General features: G+C 47.3%; 1 protein-coding gene across 15 annotated transcripts in view; it reads right to left on the bottom strand.

Annotated features, from left to right (window-relative positions):
* Positions 1 to 10,241: 10,241 nt before the first annotated feature.
* The window catches only part of LOC135903086 (uncharacterized), a 164,141-nt gene continuing 151,472 nt past the window's right edge, over positions 10,242 to 22,910 (bottom strand). For all 15 annotated transcript variants that reach the window (XM_065433455.1, XM_065433463.1, XM_065433460.1 and 12 more), the window contains one exon: positions 10,242 to 11,159. In XM_065433455.1, the coding sequence (XP_065289527.1) occupies positions 10,977 to 11,159 (183 nt within the window). In that variant the 3' untranslated portion in view covers positions 10,242 to 10,976. The remainder of the gene's footprint in view (positions 11,160 to 22,910) is intronic.

Genomic DNA, 22,910 nt, shown 5'->3' with positions numbered 1-22,910 from the left:
AGTGTGCGTCGGCTGGCGACCGTACAAAAGGAAGAAGGGGGAAAACCCGGTTGTGACTTGCGTAGCGGTGTTATACGCGTATGTCGCAAATGGGAGAACCAGGTCCCAGTTTGATTGATCAGATGCAACATGTGTCGCAAGCATGTCGCCCAGAGTCCGATTAAACCGCTCAGTGAGACCGTTCGTCTGAGGGTGGTAGGCAGTACACGTCCGATGTACAATTTTGCACTGGTGGAGAAGTGCTTGAATTGCATCGGAGAGAAATACGCGGCCACGGTCACTGAGGAGTTCGCGAGGAGGACCATGCCGAAGCACAAAACGCCTCAGGATGAAAGAGGCGACGTCCTGTGCTGTCGCCGTGGGAAGAGCAGCGGTTTCGGCGTATCGTGTAAGGTGGTCGACAGCAATGATAGCCCATCGGTTTCCGGCCGTGGTCAAAGGTAAATGTCCATAAAGGTCGATTCCAACGCGGTCGAATGGGCGTTCTGGGCATGGAAGGGGCTGCAATGAACCTGCGGCAGGATGCGGTGGTTTTTTTCGTCGCTGACACTCGTGGCAGCCGCGAATGAACTTGCGGACAAAGCGAAACATTCCGCGCCAGTAGTACCTTTTCCGTAAGCGTTCATAGGTCTTGAAGACACCACCGTGAGCACACTGCGGGTCGGAGTGAAAGGAAGCGCAGATTGTAGAGCGAAGCGTTCGAGGGATAACTAGGAGCCACTTCCTACCATCTGGCGAGTAGTTGCGCCGGTACAAGAGGCCATCACGGATGCTGAAGTGCGAAGCTTGGCGTCGCAGAGTTCGAGTGGTCGAAAGAGTGGGTGCCCCGGATAAAATGTCAAGAAGCGAAGCGATCCAGGGATCGTGGCGCTGTGCAGAGGAGACGGTGGCGACGTCAAGAGCTGACAATGGAAGGTCTACAGTGGATATGGACGCAGTTTCGGTGGATAGTGGTGACCGCGACAGTGCATCAGCATCGGCATGCTTGCGTCCGGAACGATATATAACGCGGATGTCAAACTCTTGAAGTCGAAGAGCCCAGCGGGCAAGGCGACCTGACGGATCCTTCAACGAAGACAACCAACATAATGCATGATGGTCCGTAACTACATCAAACGTGCGGCCATATAAGTAAGGGCGGAACTTGACAAGCGCCCAGACTATTGCCAGGCATTCTTTCTCGGTGACGCTATAGTTTGATTCAGCCTTGGTGAGCGTTCTGCTGGCGTATGCGACGACATACTCTGCGAACCCAGGCTTTCGTTGCGCGAGAACAGCACCGAGGCCGACACCGCTGGCGTCTGTGTGCACCTCAGTGGCGGCCGTAGGATCGTAGTGGCGCAGTATAGGTGGTGACGTCAGGAGACGGCGAAGGGTGGAGAAGGCTTGGTCACACTCAGAAGACCATGACGAGATATTGGAGGCGCTGCTTAGTCAAAGGCGCAATTAGAGGCGAAGTTGCGCACAAACCGACGAAAGTAGGAACATAACCCTATGAAGCTTCGTAACTGCTTTAGAGTCGTCGGTTTGGGGAAGTCAGTCACGGCACGTAATTTAGCTGGGTCCGGAAGCACACCATCCTTTGATACAACGTGACCAAGAATTGTAAGTTTTCGCGCAGCAAAACGGCACTTCTTGAGATTTAGTTGCAGCTGAGCGGTTTTCAGACACGTCAGGACATGGTTGAGGCGTTCTAGATGGGTTGTGAAATCTGGCGCAAAGACAACAATGTCGTCGAGATAGCAGAGACACATGTGCCACTTCAAACCCCGCAGAACCGAGTCCATCATGCGTTCGAAGGTGGCAGGCGCATTGCAGAGGCCGAAGGGCATGACATTGAATTCATATAGACCGTCAGGCGTGACGAAGGCTGTCTTTGAACGGTCGGCCTCTGCTAAAGGTACCTGCCAATACCCGGAACGCAAATCTAACGACGAAAAAAACTCGGCACCTTGTAGGCAATCAAGGGCATCGTCAATTCTGGGTAAAGGGTACACGTCTTTTCGAGTGACCTTGTTTAGGCGCCGGTAATCCACGCAGAAGCGAATCGATCCATCCTTTTTTTTAACGAGAACCACAGGGGATGCCCACGGGCTTTGTGAAGGGCGAATAACGTCGCGTTTAAGCATATCGTCAACCTGGTCGGTAATAACTTGACGTTCCGCGGTGGAGACGCGGTAAGGGCGTTGTCGCACTGGCGAGTTGGAGCCGGTGTCGATGTTGTGAACAATGGTAGAAGTTCGGCCAAGGGCACGTTGGGCAACATCGAAGGAGTCGCGGAACTGGTAGAGCAGCTGGAGAAGAGCAGTGCGTTCAAATGGGGACAGTCCGTCTGCGATGGACGAATCGAATAGGTCAGCAGCTGGAACATCAGAAGGGGTAAGAGCACTGATGACGTCGAGGTCGCGTCGAGCTGAATCTTGCTGCACGGAAAAAATTTGGCCGACATCAATGGGTTGCACGCATCCAAGGGATTCACCTTTAAGCAGTCTGATGGGATATGGAAGAGGATTTGTGAGGCAGAGAGCGCTTGTTCCATTCGAAATAGAGAGGGTCGAATAAGGCAAAAGAAGTGGCTTCCGATTTAGAAGAAGGCATGATGGTTCAAAGAATGCAGCTTCATCACATATGCTGTTGCAGAATACGGGGAGCAAAACAGCTGCTGTCGGCGGAATTTCTGTGTCTTCTGTGACGACTATTTTGTGTGCGGCTTGATGAGCGGGGTAGTAGGACTCGTCACACAAGGGGAAGAGCTCAAGTTCAGATCTGGCACAATCAATAACGGCGTGATTATACGATAGAAAGTCCCAGCCAAGTATAATGTCGTGCGAGCAAGAGGAAAGGACGATAAGCTCGACAATGTAGTGTTCATTAGCTATAATAAGTCGAGCAGTGCAGGCAGCTATAGGCCGAACAGGGTCTCCATTCGCTGTACGTAAGGGCATCATCTCAAGAGGCGTGGTCACCTTCCGAAGCTTGCGGCAAAGTGTGGCGTCTATAACAGAAACGGCAGCACCGGTATCGACAAGAGCATATGCACGGATGCCTTCTACGAAAACTTCGACAATATTCGACGGCAAAGTTCGAGGACTTGAGCATTTCGACAGCGCAGTTCTTGCCTCACGAACTGCGGAGGCTAGTTTCCCTCATTTTCAGGGGCTGGTCGACGACGCATGGGCGACAAGGAGCGGCGACGGGGTGAAGGTGAGCGACGAGACGTGGGTTGCGGATAGTCACGTGAAGACGTGCTTGATTGGGGACCCGGATCTTCATAACGAGAGCGGGGACGATCTATGTAGTTCGGTGAACGGGCGTCTGAATATCCTGGCGCGCGACGGCGGCAGAATCGGGCGATATGACCAGGGCCACCGCACGCAAAACAGATCGGCCGGTTGTCGCGCGTTCGCCAGGGATTTGCAGGGATGGGAGCAGACCATGTCACGGACGGCTGAATCGGGGCTGCAGCATACGACACACCATGGGGTGGTGAGGGCTGTTGAAGCTGCTGCCGCTTTACTACCTCAGCGTAACTAAGAGGCGCGGCGACAGGTTGCTGCTGAATGGGCACCGGCATGGCCTCGGAAATCTGCTCTTGAATGACGTGTCGAAGCACGGGAGCCAACGGGATTGGTCGCTGCAGTTGCTGCTGTTGTGGGAGCTCCTGACGCTGAGCAAACGGCAGGAGAGACAACTGACGGGCCACCTCCTCACGCACAAATTCTTTCATTTGTGCGATAAGGTATGGCTGGGCAGGCATGATGTCCAGTGCAGCGAGCGGTTGATTGTACGTCTGAGATGAACGTCGGGTGAGAGCCCGCTGCCTTCTCAACTCGTCGTAGCTGTGGCACAGAGTTACCACTTCAGACACTGTGCCAGGAGACTTCGCAAGAAGCATCTGAAAGACATCGTCGTCGACGCCCTTCATGATGTGCTGTATTTTGGCACTTTCGCTCATTGAGGCATCGGCGCGCCTGCAGAGATCGAGTACGTCCTCAATATAGGCGGTAAATGTTTCATTCGGTTCCTGTGCCCGTGCGCGCAGCCGTTGCTCGGCGCGTAACTTCCGCACGGCAGGGCGACCGAAAACGGCAGATATTGCCTCCTTGAAAGCAGACCAGTTTTCAAATTCCGATTCGTGGTTCGTATACCACAGCTTCGCCACGCCAGCCAAGTAAAAGTTCGCGGTACTCAACTTAGTAGCGTCATCCCACTTGTTCGGTCCACTAACTTTTTCGTAGGACGACAGCCAGTCCTCGACGTCCTGGTCTTCCGTACCCGAAAATACCGGGGGGTCTCGCTGGCGAACGGGGCCGGGACAAACGGCGGCCGGGAGAGGTGGCGGCTGTTGGGCTGCGTCAGCTTGCATGGTCGAGTGCAACGTGCGGGATCGGAGTTCCAGGGTGCCGACGATGTGCGTACCCAGCACGATCCACCAAATGTAAAGATGTTTATTGAGCGAGTCCCACAAACGGGCGGTAGCTCGGAACAGTGAGCGCGGAGAGCAAGATGGTGGTCTTCGAACGCCGGTCTCGTGCCCTCTGTTCTTGATGATGATCGGTATGCCATTCTCCTCCTTTCTTCATTACACCTGCTCAATTTATTGTGCGGTGGCGGGAATGTGCGTCTTTCGAGTCTGTAGTGTTGGGTGAGGTCTCTGAACGTGGTTAGGCGATCGCCCCACGCCCAGTGTGCTTCTTGTTGTTGTGTTTCTGTTGTAGTGTCCTGATCCGGCAGATCCGATGCCCCGCTCTCGGGGGCGGAGGCGGCCACATTATCAGCGGCGGCTCGGCGTGTGAGACCTCGAGCCGTGGCGTGGGCCGCCTCGTTGCCCGCGAGCGGCACATCGGTATGTGTCGGGGTCCAGAGGAGGAAGACCGTAGAATTTTGGGGTTGCCAGGGCGATGACGAGTCGCCGTCGTCAGAAATTTGGAGTATGTGGGCCGCTTCTCGCGAGACACGACCGCGCGCGAAGCCGCGGATTGCCGCCTGCGAGTCGCTGATCACGATCCCAGCGTTCGGCACCGCGACGAGTGCTAGGGCTATCGCGGCTTCTTCAGCCGCCTCCGTGTGTCCCGTGGTCACCGTGGCGCTCGCGAGGCACTTACCCGAGTGGTCTACAACCACTATCGCGTGTGCGCTTCTCCCTCCTCCATATCGCGCCGCGTCTACGTATACCGCCTCGTTGCTGTTACCAAACTTCTTCTGAAGGTCGCTTGCTGCGTCGTTTGTTGCGTCTCCCGGTGTGGCAGGTGTAGCCCTAGGATTCTAATTTTCTCTACGCGCGGTACGTGAGTACCATCTGCCAATGTAATGCGTATTTTGGAATATTCCCGTTCCTCTTCGCGCAGGGTTTTACGACCTCTCCTTGTGGGTTTGTAGAGTAAGAGTTCGGACTTGTTAGCCGAGCACACGACTCCCGTTCCACGCAAGTAATTCTGAACCGTATCTACACCTGCCTGTAGCGTTTGCTCGACGTGACCGTCACATCCTCCCCCGGGGACCCAGAGGGTGATGTCATCCGCGTAGAGACTGTGATGTAATCCTTCTATTTCTGTTAATTTCTCAGGTAGACCAAGTAGAACTAAATTAAAGAGTAATGGTGATATGACGGATGTTTGCGGCGTGCCGCACGGACCCGTCTCAAATTCCGGCGATTCCTCGTCGCCGACGACGACGCATGCGCGCCTGCCCATGACGAAATCTCTAACGTAATTATACATTCTTTGGCCTAGTCCTAATGTTCTAATTGTTTTTAAGATCGCTTCGCGCTTAACGTTGTCAAAGGCCTTTTTAATATCTAAGCCTAGAATTGCCTTAGTGGAGCTGGTAGTGTCGTCTATGATCTGGTGTTTAAGCTGAAGCAATACGTCCTGTGCGGAGAGGTTGCGCCGGAATCCTAGCATGGTGTGCGGGAACGCGTCATGATCTTCGAGAAAGTCGGTCGCGTGGGTGAGAACTGCGTGTTCCATGACTATGCCAACGCAAGACGTAAGCGAAATCGGTCTTAGATTATCGAGCGTCACTTGCTTGCCAGGTTTAGGAATCATGATAACGCGTGCCCGTTTCCACGCTTCGGGAAGCGAACCCTCTCGCCAGCACTCATTGACGTAGGCCGCGAGTCGGGAGATTGAATCGTCGTCTAGGTTGCGGAGAGTCTTGTTGGTAACCCGATCCAGGCCGGGCGCCGATCGAGTGTTGAGTTCGAACAGGACTATCCGAATTTCCGATTCGCTAAATTCCGCGTCCAGTTTCTCGTTTGTGACGCCGTCGTACTCGGCGTGCTGGATTCTTTCGGCCTTCTTAAAGTAACGGTCACGTATTGCGTCGAGGAACTTATCGCCTTTATAATCTCTGACTAGTTTACGAGTCCTGTGGCCTTGAGCGGCCCGAGTATCCTCCGGATCTAATAGGTGTCTTAAAAGGCGCCAAGCGCTCGCCCCGGTCATCTGCCTCTCGAGGCCGTTGCACGGGTCTTCCCATTGTGCCCTGCATACCTCAAGCGCGTGTTCTTCGATGCCTCTGTCTAATTGTGCTATGCGTTTGCGCAACGCCTTATTATACAAGACAATAATTTTTAAACTTGCCTTCGACTTCTTTCGGCCGATTGAAAAGAGTGGCCGGCAATAACCGTCTTGCTTGCCTGTTCCTATTCCCTATGACCTTTTGCGCCTGTTGATCGGTGTTTCGCGAATCGAATGATGCCGAACCGTGACACTCACACGACGTCATAAACACGTGAAAACTCACCGAGTCAAAGTGACTTGTACGCCATAACGGCACATTAATATGCTGAATAGCTATTAATATGCTGAATAAAACAGATTTTTTATCTTAATAGTAGGGCTGCGCCCCGTCCAAAAGCAATAGACGATGGCTGCCCGCCGATCGCCCTGGCACTGGCAAGTTGGAGCTACCGGCTAGCATGCATTAATTTGCTTAAAATAAAATATTTTGTGTCGCGATATGACGTTATCGACCCCTTTCGGCACATATGTCGCATTGCTGTGTCAACTCTTTGCTGAGGATCCGTTTTCATGGCATTTCTAAATTTCTGTTGCAGTCCGCCGCTGTTTTCGACCAGCCACCGCAAGATTTGTAAGGAGAGCGGACCAATCGCAGGCGCCGGCACCACCCTTCTCATCCGGTTATCGGCTTTCACAGTGCTGGCTCGGTCCCATCGAAGTCTCTACCTTAGCGGGACCTTCGCCTCTTTTCAGCCGACTAGATAAAAAAAAAACTTAGTGTAGTCAATGCTATCCGCTTTGCAAGCAAAAAGAGTGACCTCCTATAAGCGAGGACAGTGTTTGATTGGGCACTTGAAACAACGTTGCGGGTTACCACCCCATCCTTGCCTAGGTGGTTACGTAAATGTGACGTCATGAGGTTGGAATAAAAACAGATTGGTATAGTTTTACGTTATATGGCACTTGACTTTGTTGGCAGCCACAATTTTCAGTGTTTTCTTTTTCAATTTTTATTGCTTTAGATTCGATGTGTAACTTGTAAACCGCAAAGTAGCTGGTAAAGCAGGAAGACGCTGCACCAAGTTAACTGAAGCACACTTTTGCAGTAAACGGAATGGTCGAATAATTATGAATAATAAATGTGTCAGCTTCGTTTTTACGAAAAACATAGTTCGAGAACTTACAAACAACTTAATATGCGGTAAATATGATGGAATGGCTCTGTAGTGCCGCCCAGTGAAATTACTAAAGCCAGTATTTCTTTACAGGCAATTGCTTTAGATAAGGCTGCCCCTTATTGCGGTGCCATGGAACGAAAATAGACTTCTGTATTTTTACACTAAATTTCTTTAACTGCCCCGCATGTTTGTGCAGTGCTCTGGCATGCAATACATACGTTCTTATTGTTTACGGGAAATTCGTCTAAATATGAAGGAATGTATTGCGGTGTCGTAAAATAAAAAAAAAATAACGTTTGTATTTTACGGCAAAAAAACTGCAGTGTAATTATGACGGTGCGTTACTGGCGTGCTATGAAATTAAATTACAGACGCATGTGACTTCTCCTGGAAATACACGGGAACCGAGGCTGCCGGTAAACCACCAGTAAAAGGAACGGCGCAAAAGAGGAGAGACTCGTGGGACCAAAAAGCGGCATCCTGCGTCTATAAAGTCAACTATGTAGGTCCTAGTTGGCCCAGTAGATTTGCTGTTTTGGCCAATCAATAGATCAAAGGCGTTCCATGTAAAAGTACCCGCAAGTCCTTCCTGCATGGAGAACCTATTTTGCCTAATGGATATTTGAACGTCCGTCTGAGAAATGCACGCGATTCTCTTTTAGCCTCTCGCTCGTTGCTGAACTGCGGAGGCGTGCTGGGGACGTCAACTTTTCAGATCAATGCCACTTACCATCAGAGGGCTTGGGATGGGTCTAATCGGCAAAGTCGAGTGCATACTCAAAATTAATTGGATCTCTTAAACCCCCGGCGGCAAAAGGACTTAAACCGGGCAAATACCACTACCACATTACATTTTACTTCTGTAGAACGCACAAATATATATATATATATGTATATACATATATATATATATATATATATATATATATATATATATATATATATATATATTTTCCATCACTCACTCGCTGTAGCACATGTTGGGGTCCTCGGATAAATTTGCTTTAGCCTCTGCCTACGCGTGACTCTGTTTCCACATCGCAGCACGGAAAGAACGAGAAAAACGTTACCGGCGTCTTCCGCCGTTCATTCGCAGCATCTCGCGCAGTTACCCTCCTTCAAAGGATCGTTATGATCGCAAAATTCGATATTTTATTTTACCTCAGATCATAGTGGATTACCTTTGCAGAGATATATTATCTGTGTTTTTTTTTTCTCGATTGGGATCCTGTTTTGTGAGTTCAGTTTCCTGCAGTGGTACACGCACCCACCTGCGCATTATTTTGTGGTTGTGGCGTATCCGATCCACATGTGAGGAAATCTCCAAGCCAGTTGACAAACACCAGCTTTCAGGTGACAGCCTGGTAAGCAGTAGAAGAAAGGTTTCAACATTTACACAGTACTGGTTTTTATGTTTTCGCCTTGCTTGAATTGTATTCTTATTTAGAAGCTGATCCAGCATTCTCTTTGATCACCCCTTCACATTGTAACAATTCCGTCTGCGTTTTTTGTTTCGCACGTGCTGCATAATGCATGTTGCCCAGCATGCCGGAAACGCAAGGAACTGAGGAACCTGGGCTGCCTAGTTGGCAATATTTCTTACGTAAGTATAAAATATGTCGGAACTATTTGTTCTGACAGTAAGACCTTAGGGCTTGGAACTCAACTATAAGATATTTTTTTTGTTCAATAAATAAGGTTTCTCTACCACTCAACTCATTCCTTAGAAATGATGCCTGCCCTACGTACACAACCCGGTTAGATCAAGCCTTTATTAAATTAGTACACTTATAACGAAATCATCACTTTTATTATTTTTCCTCTCTCAAGGCTCTGAACTATACAGACTTGGAATATCTTGCGATGTCATTGCACCAACGTCCAGGGCGTTCTTATCGGCAATATCAAAAACAGACATGGTGACATGGGGAAATAAGACGAGTCCTAAGGCATGCTACTATTATTAAGAGCATCCTTTTATACTCAGGTTTTCCAAAAACGTACACAAATATCATCGAAGGCAGTGGCTAAGGAACATAAAGCAAATATGCAAATTGCACAAAGCGCAGCCACAGATTTTCACGTGAGAAATGAAGTGAGTCCGTCTAGCGCACGAGCAGCTAAGCGAGGACCACAAGGGTGATTCTGTTTTGACTAAGAGCAATATGTCCTAATATTTAGGCATACCAGGACGCTATTACTTACTGTTGTGCCGCTTACTCTCTACACACCCGCCGCATCATGCTCAGCCATACATTGTAGTTGGTTCGAGTCATTTTAGACACCTTGCGAGGAGTGGTCATTCTAAGTTTTTGGAGACGTTAACTGTTTCAGAGTTTAAGAGACAAAGTAGATAACCACGCAGATTGTGAAAGCGGTATTATCTGAAGTCACGATGCGAAGCGATGCAAACCGCTGAGAATTTCGTGCTCACTGGTGTTCATTTGTTTGGTCTTGTCTTATTCATTTGAATTTAGATACGCTAGGTTTTCTGCCGTAAGAACGGTACGGTGCGATCGCTTCATTGAACCCCGAGAATTTGGTCAAATTTAGGATTTTGGTAGGGCTTGCCCAGCAGTGCACAGGGGGGGGGGGGGGGGACGGTATACGTGTCAGGAGAGAAAATGGGTTGTGGAAAGCTGGCAGCACGAACGAAGACAGAAATACACCTTGGATCTGGTGCGAAATCATCTTATAACGGCCGCTCCGACAAGATCTTAGCATGTTAAAAGAATTTCTCTGGTATACACCTTACTGGAAGAACAAACGGCAGTATATACATCAAATGGCAGTGCCTTATAGAACAATCATCCCCTAAAACAAAGAATAAGTTTTACGACACACACCACAGTCAAAGTAAACAATCACATCCACATGCTTGTAATAACGATGATTGTGTTTTCGTTTATAAGGTCGGTAGTTGAATCGTGAACGTGGTGATCATGAAGCGATAAACATGATAACCGTATGCGCTATGAAATTCGGCGTAAGCAGGCATAAAGCCAAAAGAGGGGAACTTGCAGGCTGCAGCAGAATGTTCAAATGATAACTTCAAAGATGCATGCGTTCATGGTGCCAAAAAAAACCATGTATACAATAATCTACGTCACTGGATCACTGTCACTGTCAGCAATAAACAAGCGCAAAGGAGCAACGACGTCGCAAACCGCACTTGCCGACGGCACTGGCAAGCCGAGCGGGTCTAGTATAAATTTAAAGGGGCTCCCACTTGTGGCGACGTTGCAAGAATAGTCACTTCTAGTTTACCCAGACGTCACTCTCTTTGCTGCGTGCAGAGTTATGTGCAGAGTAAACTAGAACCCTGTCATCATGTCTACCCGGGAAACGGCACACCGTATTTCTTCCTCATCACAGAGTGCACGGCCGACAGCATTTCGAACTTCCCGAAGTGAACGGTCCTGCCCCTGGCGGTGAAGTTAGCTGCCATGGCGTCCTCTCCCAGATCATCAAAGACGACGCACTTGTCATTTCCGTAAACTTTGAGCATTTCCGTCACCTGTAACAAAGTGTAAAGTATTATGCCAATAGAGAAATCTGAGCCACGAGCTACACATGCTACCGCTGGTGCAAAGGCGGCCCTTAGCTTTAAACTTTAGCAGGCAGAAAGGCATGCATACAGGTCAAGAATGTAGTTTTTGTTTCTTTTTTTTTACAGTGACACAGTGATCGAGCGCGTGAGGTGAGCCGTTGGAAGGCTGAGAATAGAAACAGAAGTTTGTACTATAGGAGTAAGGCTGACGAAAATAGCAGAACAATTTCTCTCATCAACACTATAGGTCATGAATGTAGGCACAACTTACATTTCTTCACAATGCACACCAACAGCAAAATGCTCGTTGAGGCTCACACTGAACAGAAGCGTGGGTAGTGTGACTTACTCGGACTCAAAACTCCGCAATATAAAATTCTGCCCGGTTCCACACGTAATTGAGTTAACTAAGACCTAACTAATCGGGCTTACTATGTCAGATCTCGGTAACCTCCTTCGTCGACAGTCTAGACAGGCCCTTAAGTAAGACGTGGACAGGCTCTTTCAGATTCACGGGTTTGCGGATTCATGCTCGCTCGAGCTGAATCTCGAAACGCTTACCACAAACAATGTCGATAAATGTATGCCTTGGAAAAACGAAACGGAAAACGCTGACTCAGACCTACTCACAAAACACATCTTATCGTAAAGGTTCTAACAGGCTCTGACTAACCAGAATCATACTGTCTTGCTTCCTCTCACAGAAACCCGTCATTGCTTTCACCCAGCCTAGTTACCCTATGACCTAAATCCCCTAAAGTCAGACTTCACCAAACTCATGTACAACCATAACAATCAACTGGACAAGTTCACGTATCCTAACGAAATACCAGACTTACGCTAACACTCACTCGGGCGCAATAAAATATCGCAGACTCATACTCAGATATTGAGAATCACAGAATATTCCGCTCTATCTTATTCGCTGATGCCAGTGATCAGACTGACACGATAGACCATCAAGTCGGCATCGCACTTAGTCTATTGGATTGAAAACAATATGATTCCAAAAGTGATTCGTACTTCCGAACTCTTTCTCTAACGTAAACCGTTTTCAGCTCTCCTCTACTCAATCATAATGTCACTCACACCTAATAGGACGGACTTTGACTCCATCGGTTCAGACTCGCACATATGCCTACTCAAATGGGCCCACTGTGTCTTCCTGTGGCCCAGCGTTAAGCAAATTGCGACTCGCCTCGAGTGACTATCGAGTGAAATCAGGCTCTGAAGCACAAGAACACACCTCAAATCAGTTGGTCTCAAATGCTCTTGCTCGGGAGTAACTTCGCCTTTCTCAGTCTCTGCCTACGCCTACTGGGGTTCACTCTGACTAACGGGTAACTTCGGTAACGCGTACGCTCACTACTGCAGTCCCTAGCAAAGTACAACTTCATTTACGGCACATAGTTCTGCAGTAAAGCAATACTTATATATTGATAGGTCACCACTCAGACAATGGTTTATTACTCGGTATTTTGATTGATGAAGCCGCCATATTGGAGCAAGAGACTCTGAAAATCGAGCGTCTTCTGGCCGCCCCTTCGCGATCGTAGACAACATGTTTGATAAGTGAGGAAAAGGGCTTCTTTTTCTGGCTGGGTAAATTGCACGATTCATTTTTCACACAATAGTGACGTCCGAAAGCAAAAAAATTGGAGGACGCTTAAGCTTAGCCTTCAAGAGTGGAATGCGACAGCGTTCCCGTCGACCCGCCTTGGGGTGTAAGACAATGGGCTACGGCGCAGCGACTACGCGCCCTGCATCAGACGCGGTGAGCGTCGAGCAACGCCGCGTTCGGCGCGGCAACGAAATGGGCGCCTGAGCAAGCGACGCACGCCTGAGCCTTAGGAACAGCTCGTTTCTAAGGCAACACCGCATTCACTAGAGGCGCTTTTGTACCGCTTTGAAGCATCGAACTCGTGGCTGAGTGGTAGCGTCTCCGTCTCACACTCCGGAGACCCAGAGTCGATTCCCACCCAGCCCATCTTGCAAGTTCTGTTTTATTCATGAAGTGCCTGCTGGGATTTATCACTCACGGCCAACGCCGCCGACGCCGATACCGACACGAGCTCCTTAACGCTATTGCGTTAAAATGGAACGTTATCATTCGTGCTATTTATATAAGGCCTCATTTTAGCCTAATGGCGGAAAGGTAATGCCACATGTCAACTTGTGAACATCCTCCGATGAAGTGATACCGAAGGTAAATGTTATCCTTTGTAAGGAAAGATCTGCGAAATAGAGGAAATGGACTCAGACCTACTAACGAAACGCACCTTGCTAGGCACGGAACTGCTTTTATTCTGGCTTCTCTTGCCAGTTGATCGCTCTCAAGGTTCGAGTATTGTGCCTTCTGCCATGACATTTGTTTTGTGGGATCCATCGGTTGATATTGATATGTTTTCCGGGACATTGAAATATTTCTGATGCTTTCACTGCTTTTGCGAATATTGACCTGTCGTACCATGCAGGAGACGGTTAACTGTCATACTTGCAGAAGGAATGAGAAAGGCCTAACAGAAAAGGACGGTCTGGCCACATTGGACGCTAGAGTTATATTAGCTTACAGCAAAAATATAAAAGTTTAGAAAATTTTGCAGTAGGAAAAAAAACATGGAGCAAATCGATTTCTTCCAGGAATTTTCGAAGCACTGGGAAAATACCGTAACATTTCATAGCATATGGAAGTAAGAAAAGAAAAGGAAGAGTGCAGAAGTGGGTGCAAGCAAAGGCACGTGAGCCAAAATTCTTGAACAGCTTTAGAAATATACATGCACCATCCATGAAAGTTGCTCTTTTGCTCTCTTAGAAGGGCAGGCTGGCGTATACTGTCTTACAGATTTCGGGAAGGAGAATTCTTCGGAACAGCGGAGGCCATTTTACTGGCTGCGTTGTCAATTGATTGTTGGGGATTCACCACTGCCGAAACAACGTCAAACATGTGGGAGCCTTTGGACGTACGGAAACGTGAGAGAGAGAGAGAGAGAGAGAGAGAGAACTTCATGTAGTCGCCTGCAGAACGGCCCCATGAATAAATGGTGCCGTGACGCGGGCCCTGACGTCTTCTCAGCGGGTGGTCTCTACCCAACTCCAGCGCGTGTTACTCCCGCGGTCGGTCGCCCTGAGGGGCACCGTTCCGTCGGTTTCGCTCGGCCTTTGTCTTTCAAGAGCCGGCGAGACCTGCTGGACGGCCCAGGTTTGGCTTTCGTGGTCGTAGCTTTCCGCCGCAGCCGCGAGTCGCGGCGGAATCGTTGTACTTGTCGAAGCCTCACTGGGGAACTTGGTGCAATCCCATAGGATGTGCGTCAGGGTGGCCCTCTCCCGCTGGCACACGCGGCACACATCACTCGCATATAATTTAGGGTATAGATTAGTCATTAACACTGGGGTGGGTAAAGAACCAGTTTGCAATTGTCTGAACAGCACCGCCTCCGCTCGGCTCGGAACCGTGAAAAATAACCAGATATGAGCAAACATTTTACAATGGTAATTATTTGACGCTTTTATTGATGCTAAGGTAGTATTTTGGGAAGCATTGAAGGATATAAAGACCGAACGTTTTTCTTACTGAATAGGTTATGGAACCGCTAATGCTACTGCATGTGATGTCATGAATTCAGCATTATATTTTCGTAGCTTGGTCTTTTGCTTTCAGGTAAATTCTCAAAGCTTCCTTGATTGACTCCTTTTTTACTGCAAGGCTGTCAAAAATCGGTCGCTTTCAACGCTATCGGAACCCACGACGTCTTAATGAGCGTCAGTGGGAAGCTTTGTGGCAGCGTCATCACCCTGATTTTTTTCTGTCTTTTCTGCATTACTGAGCCTCCTACTCGCGATAAAAGATGTGTTTTTGCCATTAGTGAAGCCTAATGTGATAATACAGCTTAATTTAACATTTCTATTGTACCTGTAAGTGTAAAACGTATTGTTTAGTGTAAAACCTAGTGAATGAAATAAATTGTCAGAATCTACTTTTTAAGTATTGCTGTAGAATGGTGTCTGGATAGCGCCGCAAAACACGGACACCCCAAAAAACCAATGGACGAAGGTAAGAGGTAACTATCGACAACGAAATTTTATTTCCGGGGTCGGTCGTACATAAATGCACATACCCAAAAATATGCGTGTACAGTGTATTTATCAACCTCGCAGATACGTACATGACGGCATCAAAACAACAGAAGACCAGTAAATCAAGAATTCGCCAAGAAAACTTAACCGGCACATTGAAGATGCGGTCAGCTTTTATGGCATGCGCAAATGATCCAATGTTCTCGCGGACAATGATAATGACGGCTCGCTGATGCAGTTAGTCAGCAGCCGAGAGGATTACCTTATAACATACGAGCAAGGCTGCGTCACGCGGGACCAGCCAGTCCTCATTCCTGATGAACTTCAAAAACGGCGCTAACACTGCTGCATGATGAGTACCCAGGAATCCAAAGAATGAAGGTGGTCAATAGGTCATTGGTTTGGAGGACAATAATTGACAGGGACAGTGAAGCCGTGGTCCGCCAACGTAAGGTGTAAAATACCATGCCTGCGAAAGCACCTGCACAATTGCATCCGTGGACTTATCCAACTCCTGTATGGCAGAGGGTGCATGTCGACTTCACCATAAAGGATGGCTAGCTTATTTGTTCTAGTAGCCTCTTAGTCAAAGTCGTTACAACGACGTCAAAAACAATCGACTGTCTGAAAGATATATTTGCAGCGTATGACTACCCGGATGAAATGGTCAGCGATAACGGACCTCAGTTTGCTGCTGTGGAGTTCTCCGATTTTACATGTTTTCAGGGAATTCGACACACGCGGACGCTACCATACCGTGCTTCGTCAAATGGGGCAGCAGAACGGCTAGTTCACACAACAAAAGCCACTTTACTCATGAAAGTGCTCCAAGATAACCTAAAGGACCACCAAAAAACTGTGCATCAGCGCCTTAACAGCTTATTGTGTGCTTACACGAACATCCCAAATCCCTTAACATGCATAACACCGGCTCACCTACTCCTGAAAAGACATGCTCGAGTAAAGCTTTCGTTCTTGAAGCTGCGTTTTGTGCAAGATATGATGTGTCGTCAGGACTGAGACGCCATCCATAGCAACGAGGGCTGAGGAAGGGACCCGCAGATGAAAGATGGTGTTACAGGTTTCATGGTGTTACAGATGGTGTTACAGCCTTGCCGTAGTCGGCGGCAAGGCTGTACCATGTACTGATCTGTTATTTTGCTGTCGACAGGCTGTCCGGTTGCGCACGCACCCAAAGCTACCGATCCGGTAACACGCATCGACGCGTGCTGGCTGCCTGGATCACCGATTTTTGCATCAAGATACCAAAGGACCTGCATCGGCTTCATTCCCTGTCGCCCTACGTCGCTCCCATCGCCTTGGTCACCTGGTCTCGGCAGCCCAATCAAGTCTGACTACCGTCTACAAAAGGACTGCTCTCGCTGAGTCCCGTCGCAGTCGGTGGCAAAGCTGTACCATGTACTGATCTGTTATTTTGCTGTCGACAGGTGAGTTGAAACGACCACCTGCCCGCGTTCTTTTTTCTTTTTTGCTCTCTGCCGCCGACTGCACCACAATGCCTGATTGTACCGCTTGTACTGAGCCATTGCCGCGAGACGATAAGTTTCTGACGTGCTCTGTTTGTAATGAAGCTTTCCACCTGGGTAAAAACTGCTCGGCGGTCGCTGAACCAACTTTTTCGAAAATGTCGGCAGCAAAACGTGGGTCTTGGGTATGCCCGGCATGCAAGACACAAACCGCCAAGCACCCTTCAATGGGTAATAAATCGGATGATGGACTACTTGAACAGCAACTTTTGACTGTAAACGATAAACTGGACCGGCTGACGACTACTGTTGAAATGTTGGCTAGTCGAGTGGAAGAACTACTGACCTTCAAAGCTATCGGAGAAAAAACTGCAGAAACTGTTCTGCAGATACAGGGGTCCCTCGATTCCCTTGCTGTTAAATATGAATCGGTGTCATCGACAGTAACTGCGAACCAGATAGCAGTCGGCGAGCTTGGCACGCAAGTAGATACACTCTCCTCTAAGATTGCTGCCCAGGCTGAATTGCTTGAGAAGGTTGGCTCTGAACTTAGCGAATTAGAGCAATACAGCCGACGCTGCAATTTCGAGATTCATGGCCTGCAATATAACCCCAACGAGGATTTGCCTTCCTTCTTGTCAGGACTGGCGGCGAAGCTAAGCATTTCCGAATTCAAACTTACCGATGTTTCTGCTGTGCACCGACTTCCCGCGCGCAGCAATACCATTCCTGTAGTCCTTGTGCAAATGCACACTGTTTCGGCCAAACAGCAATGGCTCGCTGCACGAGGAATCCTACGTGACCTTGCTCAAGACAGTACCTTTCCACGGCTTTACTTCAACGATAATCTTTAGCGTGCCCAGCGGGAACTGTATCGGCTGGCAAGGCAGAAAGGCAAAGAATCAAAATTTAAATTTGTTTGGACCAAAAACGGCAGGATACTGGCTAAGAGGGATGAAGATGCACCTATTCTGCATATCAATAAGGCATCTGATCTCGAGAGTATTGCATGAGCATGAACAAAGTTGCCTTCAAGACATGTACTAATCTAAACGAGGTTCTTAGTTTCTTCCCAAATCCTAATGGTTGCGCCTTCCGTGCTGTTCACGTCAACATTCGTAGTATTAGAAAACATTGGGACCATTTTCAGGCCTTAATTACTCCTTTCAACTCCTATTTCGATGCGATCGTGCTTACCGAGATTAACATACCGTCCGCCTGCATCAATCAGTATCAGATTATTGGATACCAAGTTTTTTCATACACTAGGCCAATTAAAAGGGGAGGACGCGTGGCAGTTTTCATCCGGGACACATGGGCAACAACTGAGCTGACTTTTTCGTTTTCCCAAGCTGAAATTGTGGCAGTGCGTCTTTGCGCACCTTCCCTGTCACTACTTCTGCTTGCGGTTTATCGCCCACCGTGTTGCAACGGTCGTATATTCCTGGATGAACTTGATACTGCCCTGGCCTCGATGTCGTCAATGGACCATGTTTGCCTAATTGGGGATGTCAACATAGATACGTTACGCCCTTCAGCAACGACAGTTGGCAATTATTTGGACGTCATTTCCAAATGAGGCTTGCAAAACACGATCTGTGAACCTACACGCGAAGAATTCCTTGCTGGTCATCTAGTTACATCTTGCATAGATCACATAAATATACGTGCACATAACTTAAGTGTCAAATCTGCCGTTATTACAACGAAACTTGCTGATCATTACATGGTCTGCTGCTCTCTAACAGATGACACTACCAACTTGGTCGCTCTAAACGAAGTCAAACAAATATCATTTGTTGACCCCTTGGCTTTCGAAAAATTTGTAATGAATCACGACTGGCATAACTTTTTGATGACTGTTCCTCCAAGCGACGCCTATGACAACTTTGTAACACTATTCACCGATTTCCGGCTTGCAGCTACACGGGTCTGTAAAATCAAACAACGTAAATTGGACCAAAAATGGATGTCTACAGAAATACTCACGGCAATACAAGCAAAAGACTTATTATGGGTTCAAACAAAGAGAAGTCCTAATTGTACTGCTTTGCGGCTTCGGTACAAAGAGCTTCGAAATAAGGTCAATGCTATGATACGTCTAGCAAAGCGCAATAACTTACGAGCAAAATTCACGGACGCTCGTTGTGACAGCAGGAAAACATGGTCCCTAATTAACAATCTTAGAGGTGGTGATGTAAACGCTAATCGCCATGTTGATCTGATGTCTCATTTTTCTTCAAATGGTACTGCCACCGCTATTGATTTTAACTCATTTTTTTCAAAAGTGTCTGGTGTAGCGAGACCTCATCCAGATACTTGCACATTGCAAACTAGTATTTCAGAATCCGCCCTTCTTCCCATGTTTTCGGAACATGACCTCAAATCAATCCTTTTCAGTCTAAAACCAAAGAAATCTCCCGGAATTGATGGTAATTCAATATTAGAGCTGCGCAGAACTTTCGAAGCAATAAAAGATGTGCTACTACTCATTTTAAACAATATTATTACCACTGGTATCATTCCCGATAATCTGAAGAATGCGCTGGTCATTCCTCTTTTTAAAAGTGGCGCACGCAACAATATTGAAAACTACCCGCCTATTTCTATCCTTCCGTGCATTGGGCAGATATTGGAAAAACATCTGCTCAAGACAATGAGCAGCTTTTTAAGCAATCATGGCGTGTTATCTCCTAGCCAGTATGGTTTTGTGCCGAATCGGGGTACGCAGTTGCTGCTTGAAGATTTTTCCGATACACTAAACTTTGCGTTTGAACACAATCAGATTGCTTGTGCACTGTTTCTAGATGTCCGCAAAGCGTTTGACAGCGTCTGCCATATTATACTGCTAACCAAACTTTCTTTGCAAGGCTTTCGGGGTGCGTTTTTGCGGCTTCTGAAAAACTTCTTATCTCATAGGCAACAACTTGTGTCTATTGGAAAATTTCGTAGCAGCCTGACTGAAATTAAAGCTGGCGTCCCCCAGGGTTCAATTTAAATCCGTTATTATTTAACTTATATTTTAATGACTTATCTAATGTTGTGAACGTCAAATTATATCAGTATGCTGATGACACTGTCCTTGTTTCACACGCTCGAAGTTACACTGACGCCATCTCTTCTTTACAAATGGCAACAACAAGAGTGATGGACTGGTTTCAGAATAATGCAGTCCATATAAATGCGTCCAAAACTCAACTAATCTGTTTCCACAACCCTGTCAAGCAAGTTACCCTATCCTCCCCGTTATATTTGCACACATCACATTGCAATCCCTGTTCGTGTGCCCCTGTGCAATACGCTTGTTCAATTAAATACCTTGGGGTCTTTTTTGATGGTGATTTATCCTGGAACTCTCATTTCGCATATATTTGTCAAAAACTTCGCGCAGTGTCTTGTGTTTTGTATAACATAAAATTTTACATGCCATTGTCTGTCCGAAAGCTTGTAGTACATGCCTTATGCTACAGTGTAATCCGGTATGGGATATCTACATATGGTCATGGCGCTCAACATTTGGTAAGCCGGGTCAACTCCGTCCTTCGTGGCATTCTGAAGCATGTTGCTTATGATGTCTCCCCCAAATCTGATGTGTTCAAAACTTTGTCTTTACTGATTTCAATTCTTTGCTGCTTGAAACTGTTATCTTAAAACATTTTTGGTTAAGTCAGTATAAAATTCCTTATGTGCCTGTCCGTTCCCTGAGACCAAAGAATCCTTACATTACACCCCGCTGTAAGACGAGATATGGTCGAAGACTTCGTAACTATTATGTCCCAGCAATGTTTAATCTACTTCCTCAAAGCATACAAGATGTGAAAACAAAATATGGGCTTAGAAAGGCTCTTAGACACATGAATGCGTGATTGGAAGCCTGTCATGTGAGTGTGTATGTGTTTTTTTTTTCACTGTTGTTTAGTAACGAGTTACTGATGGCTCTGTCGCTGTCTGCCAGGCACTGCCGTTCAAGCCCACTGTGGCTTTGGCAGGCCCGATTCTTGCACTGTATGTTTCTGAAGTCATCAATAAAGTATTATTATTATTATTATTATTATTATTATTATTATTATTATTATAACGACTACGAGAGTGGGAACCCTATCATGAGAAGGAGCTGTGCTGCTGCAATGCGTAAGCGACTCTAGGTTTGTAGTCAAATTGGAGACCATTTTCCTTTCGTCCATATCCACCACTTAAAACCCAGCTGGACCTCGGGCCTAAAGATATCACTCCATCCGGAAATCGCAAAAGCTCACCCTGTGCTTTTAGAAATGGTTTTAGGCGCAAAAAATAAGACACGGACAGACGCACACTCACCTCTACATGTCCTTCATCCTGTTGTCCATGTCCCACTTTTTGTGCCTAAAACCATTTCTAAACGTCATGTACCACCTAGCCCAACAGCAGACGTTAGCAAACTCACCCTGTGCCATCCTGTAAGCAGGACATTCCATCAACTCCCTCAGGAAATGATTGCTCGGCTGACTTCATGGTTAGTGGTCCTACTGCGGACCAGTTTGAGGATGTATGCTTAGACGACGCTGCTTAAAAATAGCAAGCAGCATCGCAGCCTTCGCCCATCACCAAACCTTCAACCATGGCATCACCCAAAGAGGCCCCTTTGCGAACAAGTAATCGCACAAGATGTCAGCCTGACCGCTATAAAGGCGCTAGTTTTGATCGCGGAAAGAAACGCATGTAGCTTTAGGTTAAGAAGGAAGGAATGTTCCGCATTGGTCACGCAGTCTCATAAAATTGTATCAGCGACGGCATGTGCTTCACCGGCGTGTATTGTTAGCCATAAAAGTACACTGCTGTATAGAATAATGTCTCTTTTTTGTGTTGTTGCCACGGGTGCGTTGTCTGCTGCGATAAACAGAATACATACATACATACATACACACACACACACAAACACACATACATACATACATACATACATACATACATACATACATACATACATACATACATACATACATACATACATACATACATACATACATACATACATACATACATACATACATACATACATACATACATACATACATACGGAGCAGTGAGATACATATATCCCAGGGGGCAGTGAAACCTGTGCGGAATGTGTGTGTGTAAACCCCCTTCCCTCAAAGGCGGGCCGGCCACGAGGCATTTCTACGCTGACTGGTCGAACGTTTCCCTCACCTACTGATCTAGAGAACACGGAGGGTTTATAAGCAGCTGTTTGTCGGCTGCTAGATGGTTCTCCTCAATGTGCTCGTCTAGGTGCTCCTGAATGTGCCCGTGAACAGTGTGCTCGTTTACTGTATGCTTCTTGCGTGCTCCATTTGGGAGCCACGCTAGAGTGTCGATGTATATCTTGTTTAAAATGTAAATACTGTAAATAAACCCTGTACGCCTAGTTCCTCCCAAGTTCCTCTCTACGACCTACAACCCTTACAACTGGTGGCAGCGGTGAGATCGTCCAACAATTACAACATACATACATACATACATACATACATACATACATACATACATACATACATACATACATACATACATACATACATACATACATACATACATACATACATACATACATACATACATACATACATACATACATACATACATACATACATACATACATACATACATACATACATACATACATACATACATACATACATACATACATACATACATACATACATACGTACATCACCTATGTCATAGAGAAACATACTACCTACGTAAAAAGCGGTCATTCGAGCCGTTTCGTGGCCGAGCAAATAAGAGCCGGACCACCCATCAAGCGGCACAGCGATTTTTGCCTCAATTCGCCAAAAAAGCTAGGCAGCTTATCATACGTATACGGGGTTACGTCTATGCATCCCGTTTCTATAGAGATGCTATAGAGGCGCTTTGATGCTGCGCCGGTAATGCGCCACTGGTTACGCCCACTACACAGCGCTTTTCCACGCGCCGCCTCGCTCGTGCGGTGTTTCCTTATCTCTGCAGAGATAATTTTGCTGTTTCCTGCCTTAAGAGTGTTTGCAAGACGTTTGTCATGCTGGGTGAGCGTATTTTGCACGTGGTGCTAAGATTCTGAGCAGTGGCGCCCGTTTAGCATGCAGCCACCCCTTTGTTTTCGCAGCTATCTCTTCCGGAA

Source organism: Dermacentor albipictus, chromosome 1 (genome assembly GCF_038994185.2).
Source record: "Dermacentor albipictus isolate Rhodes 1998 colony chromosome 1, USDA_Dalb.pri_finalv2, whole genome shotgun sequence".
NCBI classification, from domain to species: Eukaryota; Metazoa; Arthropoda; class Arachnida; order Ixodida; family Ixodidae; genus Dermacentor; species Dermacentor albipictus.
The sequence above is the reverse complement of the archived record's forward strand: the minus strand, read 5'-3'. Positions and strand labels throughout refer to the sequence as shown.